Genomic DNA, 7,941 nt, shown 5'->3' with positions numbered 1-7,941 from the left:
AAATTGATGCCTCTATTGTTCCAGAGATACCATATTTACAAGGTTAGTTAGTGAATATGAGGTATAAAATAGAGTTGCGTGTTTTGCCAAATCTGGTTGGTTCCTTAATTAATTGATGGAGACCAAGTTTTGTTGCTGTAGATTTAAGAGATTTGGATGAATTATCAGTCCAGTTCAAGTTAAAATCGCCAAGAATAACAAGCTCTTTAGTAGTAACAGATTTTAAGATATCTGAGAGCTGCATTAGATATGCAGTTCCACTTATATTAGGAGGTTTGTAAGTGAAAATAATTGTAACTGACATTTCTTTTGATAAATGAACAACTAGTTGAAGTAGCTCTAAGCTAGTTGATAAGTGGACTATCGAATGTGCATATTTTTGATTTACGAAAAGAGCAACACCCCTCCGGTTTTCTCTGTTCGATCTTTTCGATATAGTGAATAGTTTTCTATTGCAAGAAAGGAGTCTGGTATAGTAGAGGTGAGCCAAGATTCAGATATGCCATGATGTGAGGCTTGGTTTGGGCAAGAAGGATTCTAAGTTCATCCAGCTTGGGTATAAGGCTTCTGGTATTTAGGTGACACATTTTAAAGCCTCTGATTCTACCTAGCTGGGATAGAGTGGTTGGGTTTTTCCTTAGACAAGACAGCTTTTTTCGTGCTTTCACAGATTTCAAATTATTGACTAAAACATTTGGGTCACTGTTTAATGCCTGGGCTGCAAAATACGAGCCAGCTAGCTGATGACTGCTATATAGATGAGTGGGGTGAGCTGGAGAAGCACCTGTGTGCAAACCCAGGCCTGTGGAGCTGTTAAATAAATGAAAATAAAAACCCATAAAATATAAGAAAGAAGATATAAAAACATTCAGGCTAAAAGGACCAGGGTTAAGTTCAATGTTTCCAATAAACAAAAGAACCGAGAGGACCAGTTTCAAGCGCTTAACGTCAGAGTCTTTGGCAATTAGATGTTTGAGTTTAGGTTTAAAATCATTCACCCACCGGTGGAAGATAATGGAACGTGCTGAGATAGCTGTCTGTTCACGTTGGTAGATGATGTTGGGGCAAGATGAAAAGTTTGTTAGATCCATAGTCCTTTTACGAGGGGGAGATTCCCGCGGAGCCGAGGGCGCACAGGGCGGTTCCAGCCAGAGCTGCGCGGCTCCTCTGCGGGACGCAGGTCGCAGTTTAGCACAGATGGCGTCGAAAACCAGGAAGTCTGTTGTCAGCGTCGTGGGAGCAGCAGGTTGAGGGAGATCCGTGGTGTCATCGCTCCTTCGAAGGCGAGATGGTTGATCCACTAGGACAGGCTCTGTGAGCTTCCAGGTCGCGAGGATCCGCAGGAACAATTCCAGGTCAAGTGATCTCGCTCAGAATTTGGTGCTGCCGTCAGATGGAAAGAATTGTATGGAATATGGACCAAACCAGGGGTGTTTGTTAGGTCTGACAGGGCTAACAACCCAGTTACACAGCAAAGGACCCAGTTCAGCTGGTGTAAGGAGCGGACAGCTTTGTCCGACTTTAGTTCAGTTACAGATGTTCGAGAATGCCGCTGACGCCGGAGTATTTTACTTTACTTTACTTAGACGTCTGTAAAACCAGATTTTTGATGTTATTTTGCAGCAGCGCTTCACAGCTCTGCGTGACTGCTGCCGCCATGATCTCGTAACTGGCAAATGGAACATGGTCACTCACTATCTCTTTGGGAATCCCATGTCTTGCAAAGACTGATTTCATCTTTTGAATGACTGAGTAAGCTGTTTTGTCAGGCAAGTTGAGAACTTCTGGGTATTTGGTCAAGTAATCGAATAACATCAGATATGGTTGACCATTCAGCTCGAAAATGTCTGCTCCAAGTCTGGTGAACTCTTTATAAGGACAGACGACAGGGACTCGGCTCTATTCATGTAGCAACAGTCACCGCTTTAATGTCCGACTCTACAACAACTTATATGGCAGCATCGCCCTCTATTGCCTGGCGGTGGTATAACAATACATCACATTAATAAAGTTTGTTAACCATTTATTGACTCATTTGCAGCACCTTATCTAAAGTGTGATCAAAACTATATTACTAAACTGGTAGTAAGCTTTATAAATGTGTTAATAAACTCTGTTAGCCAGATAGTTTTTTTTTTCTCTTTGAAACAGCCTTCCAAGGACACCATGAGGGTGTTAAATCCACGCGATTGTTTTGTGTGTGTCTATGCTCGCGCGCCCGGGTGTGTGTGTGGGTGTTGATTATTTTTGTCTCTACAGTCTTTTGAGATACGAAGACATGATCGCAATTGTCAATCGCAGCGTTTTATTTTGAAAAATTGGTTATATTTTGAAAGTAAACCAGATTTTCTCATGTATGTTGATGTAACTTCCTGCCGAAATTGACGCGGATCACTCGCGGATAGCGCACAATATAAACCAGATGTCGAAACGATCCTGCACGGCGCGGGCTCTCCGCGGCGGACCCCACCTGGAGTGAACCACACCTTAGATTAACATGGGCGCCAAATGAAAGCGGCCTCCGTGTCCAGTTTGAACCCGGTGTAGGTAACAGATGTTCTCCACCTGTCAGATCGGCTCGGGGGCTTGTGACTAGTGATGACGTCACACAACTGTAACAAACAAGTTGGCTAATTTGCAGTTTTTCTGTACTGAAACTGATGTTTACAATACAGTTTATTTTTTTAAAAGGAAAGGAAAAAGTGTTAAGATCTGCTCGGGCTATCATTTATTATTTTGGCATTGACAGCTCCTTCACTAACGTCTGCTCTCCTCAGTGTTTGTGTAACGGAGCAGAAAGTAAGCGCTGTATATTCTATATATCCGTGCGACCAGAAAGAAGTTCAACATTTTCAGGATGTCTTCAGAAAAAAATATGTGCGAATATCTACTTTCTTTCTTTTTTTTTTAATGTGCGACCACCAACAAGCTAGCATGCTACTAGCTAGCACCCACTTTAGCTCAAACTTCATGCTTTCCCAGTAAGGCTGGATCTAGGCATGGGCAAGGTGGGGCAATGTCCCCCCCAAATTTCAGAACTGCCCCCAAACGTGATGCCATGCAAACAAGAAAAACAGAGCGTTCTCTGCTCTCTCTGGCTCCCATTCAAAGTAGCTGCTTGTGCTGATTGGTAGATCCAAAGGAGGGCGTGGCCTCTCGCTTCTCTTGGGTCCTCCTCTCTCACTCTGTCGCTCATGCGCACACAGGCTCAGCGGCAGAGACACGCAGTTCTCAACAGCGGAGTTGGGCAGAACTGTTTAGAAGTTTTTATCTGCTGTTAGTCGCTAAAATGACTCGATTACCCGCAATTTTAACTCTATCATCTGTTGCTCCGTTTTTCCTCCACATTGGGAAAAAGCGAGAAACGAGTTGACAAAGCGTAAATCTAGCGCTGTTTGTAGCAGCTAAGCTAACAGTACCAGAGCTTTAGCTGTGTTTGAGATACCTTGCCTGTGACGCCTCGGTGAGAGAGGCGGTGCAGGCGGGGAAAGGCCCCTGAGATGAAGGCGGACAGTGGAAAGTTGGGGTTGTCTTTCATATTCCATTGAATTTTAATTTGCATCACCTCCTTAGTATAAATTTAATATTATGTTGTTTATAATATGTTTTTAAACATTTGTCTGTGCACAACAGATATAAAATAGCTGCTGGGTTAATTTAATGTCCACTGTCCCAGAGAAATAAATAAAATTGAAATTCTTGTTAACTTTTAAAGGCAACAATAACACATATATTACTTGAAATTTTCTTCATTTCTACATCAGTGATTTACTACTGTGTTTTTCTATTACGAAAATGCATTATGAAATTTAAAGAATTATCCTAATGTTGATTAATATTTATAGTGTATTGAGTAATTTAGTGAAAATAACAAGAAACGATGCAACAAAATACCAAAACTACACAACAGGATTTCAAATGCTGGATTTGAACTAATTCCCTGCTGATGAAAATACATTCTGATATCACTAAAGATTTTCTCATCCATTGATTTTTTTGTGCGTGTGCAATTTTTAAACAGAAATTAAGAGTTTCTGCAGTAGCAACTTCTTGGTTTGGTACACTGATGACGACAAAAAGAGATTTTTTTTTTAATCATCTGCTACAAAGAAAGGGTTTTGACTGTTTTAATAGTTTAGTATTTATAAACTGATCTAAATAAAATAAAGTGACAAAATACACATAATAAATAATAAAAATACAAAAACAAAAATAATAAATGGCTAAAAAGGAACATTAAAATAAGTAAATAAAAAGCAACAAAAAATACATAAAAATATATTTTAAGACAAAAAAATAAACCAAATATAAACTATTGCAAATGAATAAAAATGACTCAAAGTAATAAATAAATGAATAAGATGTTCTAAAAAAGACCAAAAAGAGATGGATAAGCAGACATATTTTCTGATCCGGATGTCAGCTGGACGAGGAAGTGAAGATCTTCATGGACAGAACTTCCTCCAAAATCCTGATGCTTTCTCCTTCCAGTTCACCAAAGACTCTTTTAGCTAATTTTAGCTAACATTGTAAATTTGCTTATGTGTGTTGCTGAGTTGAATAATTTTCCATTAGAGTGGATAGGGACTTACTTGTTTGTAGGACATTCTAGCTGTGACTTATGAACTGACCTGACTCCAGTCAGTTTGATTTGAAACCTACCAGCACAGACAGAATGGATCTGATGGTTCTGATTCTCCACAGAGTGGACCAGCAGAGCTCAGAGACTCCCAGTGGTCCGTCTGTCCAGCAGCATCAAACACAGCTGGACTCCATCTTTCTGGTCTGTACATGAACAACAAGTACTTTTCCATCATTCTGTCCACAGTCATCTCCATGCTGCACTTTGGAGACCAGTGGATTGTCAGTGTGTCCAACATGGAGCTGATGTTTGGCTCCATCACTTCACTCTGATTGGATCATTCATCTAGAATTCTGTTGCAGCGGCTGGAGGACAACATTGTCACTTTTGTCAAGAAGGAGCTGAAGAAGATCCAGAAGCTTCTGAGTCAGAGGGAGGATGAGGAGGAGGATGAAGATGAAGAGCAGAGGAGCAGCAGAGAGTCACTGATGAAGATCACAGAGAACTTCCTGAGGAGAATGAAGCAGGAGGAGCTGGCTGATCGACTGCAGAGCAGTAAGAGGATTTCTCTGAAGGTTTCAGCTGCTGATAAATGAAGATTTACTGATGTCTCAACACATGGAACCACATGGATTCAAACCCTCATCATTCAGGCTGCAGAGAGTTTATTTACTCTGTTTGTTGTCTTCATTCAGGATCTGCTGCTGTTTGTCGACATAAAGTCCAATCTGGTCTGAAGAAGAAGTTCCAGTGTGTGTTTGAGGGAATCACTAAAGCAGGAAACCCAACCCTTCTGAATGAGATCTACACAGAGCTCTACATCACAGAGGGAGGAACTGGAGAGCTGAATGAAGAACATGAGGTCAGACAGATTGAAGCAGCATCCAGGAAAGCAGACAGAGCAGAAACCAGCATCAGACAAGAAGAGCTCTTTCAACTCCCAGCTGGAAGACAAGAACCAATCAGAACCGTGATGACAAAGGGAGTGGCTGGCATCGGGAAAACAGTCTTAACACAGAAGTTCACTCTGGACTGGGCTGAAGGCAAAGCCAACCAGAACATCCACTTCACATTTCCATTCACTTTCAGAGAGCTGAATGTGCTGAAAGAGGAGAAGTTCAGCTTGGTGGAACTTGTTCATCACTTCTTCCCTGAAACCAAAGAAGCAGGAATCTGCAGCTTTGAAGACTTCCAGGTCATCTTCATCTTTGATGGTCTGGATGAGTGTCGACTTCCTCTGGACTTCAACAAGACTCAGATCCTAAATGACCCTAGAAAGTCCACCTCAGTGGGTGATCTGCTGACAAACCTCATCAGGGGGAACCTGCTTCCCTCTGCTCGCCTCTGGATAACCACACGACCTGCAGCAGCCAATCAGATCCCTGCTGAGTGTGTTGACATGGTGACAGAGGTCAGAGGGTTCAATGATCCACAGAAGGAGGAGTACTTCAGGAAGAGATTCAGAGATGAAGAGCAGGCCAGCAGGATCATCTCCCACATCAAGAGATCCCGAAGCCTCCACATCATGTGCCACATCCCAGTCTTCTGCTGGATCACTGCTACAGTTCTGGAGGATCTGCTGAAGAGCAGAGAGGGAGGAGAGCTGCCCAAGAGCCTGACTGAGATGTACATCCACTTCCTGGTGGTTCAGGCCAAAGTCAAGAGGGTCAAGTATGATAGAAGAGCTGAGACAGATCCTCACTGGAGTCCAGAGAGCAGGAAGATGATGAAGTCTCTGGGAAAACTGGCTTTTGCGCAGCTGCAGAAAGGAAACCTGATCTTCTATGAATCCGACCTGACAGAGTGTGGCATCGATATCAGAGCAGCCTCAGTGTACTCAGGAGTGTTCACACAGATCTTTAGAGAGGAGAGAGGCCTGTACCAGGACAAGGTCTTCTGCTTCATCCATCTGAGTGTTCAGGAGTTTCTGGCTGCTCTTCATGTCCACCAGACCTTCATCAACTCTGGACTCAACCTCATCAACCATGAGAGAAATTCCAAGATCTTTAAACTCAAACAAAGCAGTCCAGTCCAGTTCTACCAGAGTGCTGTGAAGAAGGCCTTACAGAGTCCAAACGGACACCTGGACTTGTTCCTCCGCTTCCTCCTGGGTCTTTCACTGCAGACCAATCAGAGTCTCCTACGAGGTCTGCTGACTCAGACAGGAAGTAGCTCACAGACCAATCAGGAAACAGTCCAGTTCATCAAGAAGAAAATCAGTGAGGATCTGTCTGCAGAGAAAAGCATCAACCTGTTCCACTGTCTGAATGAACTGAATGATGGTTCTCTAGTGGAGGAGATCCAACAGTTCCTCAGATCAGGACGTCTCTCCACAGATGAACTGTCTCCTGCTCAGTGGTCTGCTCTGGTCTTCATCTTACTGTCATCAGAAAAAGATCTGGAAGAGTTTGACCTGCAGAAATACTCTCGTTCAGAGGAGGCTCTTCTGAGGCTGCTGCCAGTGATCAAAGCCTCCAACAAAGCTCTGTAAGAACTCTCATGAAAATCAAATGATTTTGAGTGAAAAAAATGAAAGATTCAATAACTGCCTTCTGTCTTTGTTTTCTTCAGACTGGATAACTGTAATCTGTCAGAGAGAAGCTGTGCAGCTCTGTCCTCAGTTCTCAGCTCTCAGTCCTCCAGACTCAGAGTTCTGGACCTGAGTAACAACAACCTGAAGGATTCAGGAGTGAAGCTGCTCTCAGCAGGACTGGACAGTCCACACTGTAAACTGGAGACTCTTAGGTCAGTTTTCATTCAAATGTTGATTCTCTACGACAAGTTCTGTCTGGTTTTCTTTGATTTCAGACACCATAATAAAGGATCAGCAATTGGTAGAATAAAAACATCAGACTGAACAGGAGAACTTAAGTCCGTCCAAGTGTTCATATCTGAGAGAAGTTTATGTTCTCTAAAAGAAAAAAATTAATCAATCACAGAATTGCAGGTTTAAATAGACAAACAGTTGTAGCAGAATTCGGACTCACAAAGAAGCAGTTTCTTATGTAGAGATTTGAAGAGTCAAACTGCAGCAGGCTGACGAGTCTTTACCACAGACCTTATCATGGCACGTATTTAGAACTGAGCTCAGATCAGAACAGTTTTTTTTATCAGAGGTGAAGTCATTGATTAGGGATCAATATCCAACATTTGCTGCAGACACTTCCTCATTCCTTCCTTCTTCTGTTGGAGCTGAAAGTCTCTGGCTTGAAGGGCTGCAGCAGAGAAGGACTGGAAGAGTCCTTCAAGAGTCATCTCCTTAAAACTTGGATGAAGACTTTCCAGCATCATGATGCTGAAATTCTCCCATGATTTAGTGCTGTTTTTAGTAGAGCTGAGCAAAGAGAGGAAGTTGACTT

General features: G+C 42.5%; 1 protein-coding gene across 1 annotated transcript in view; it reads left to right on the top strand.

Annotated features, from left to right (window-relative positions):
• LOC112140578 (NLR family CARD domain-containing protein 3-like) overlaps positions 1-7,073 on the top strand; it is a 16,339-nt gene extending 9,266 nt beyond the window's left edge. Inside the window, exons 2-3 of the mRNA XM_024263565.1 lie at positions 4,954-5,137; positions 5,278-7,073. Coding sequence (XP_024119333.1) covers positions 4,954-5,137; positions 5,278-7,073 — 1,980 coding nt within the window. The remainder of the gene's footprint in view (positions 1-4,953; positions 5,138-5,277) is intronic.
• Positions 7,074-7,941: the final 868 nt, after the last annotated feature.

The sequence above is a fragment of the Oryzias melastigma genome, unplaced genomic scaffold (assembly GCF_002922805.2).
Source record: "Oryzias melastigma strain HK-1 unplaced genomic scaffold, ASM292280v2 sc00383, whole genome shotgun sequence".
NCBI lineage: Eukaryota > Metazoa > Chordata > Actinopteri > Beloniformes > Adrianichthyidae > Oryzias > Oryzias melastigma.
Note: the sequence above shows the minus strand (reverse complement) of the source record. Positions and strands in the feature narration are given on the sequence as shown.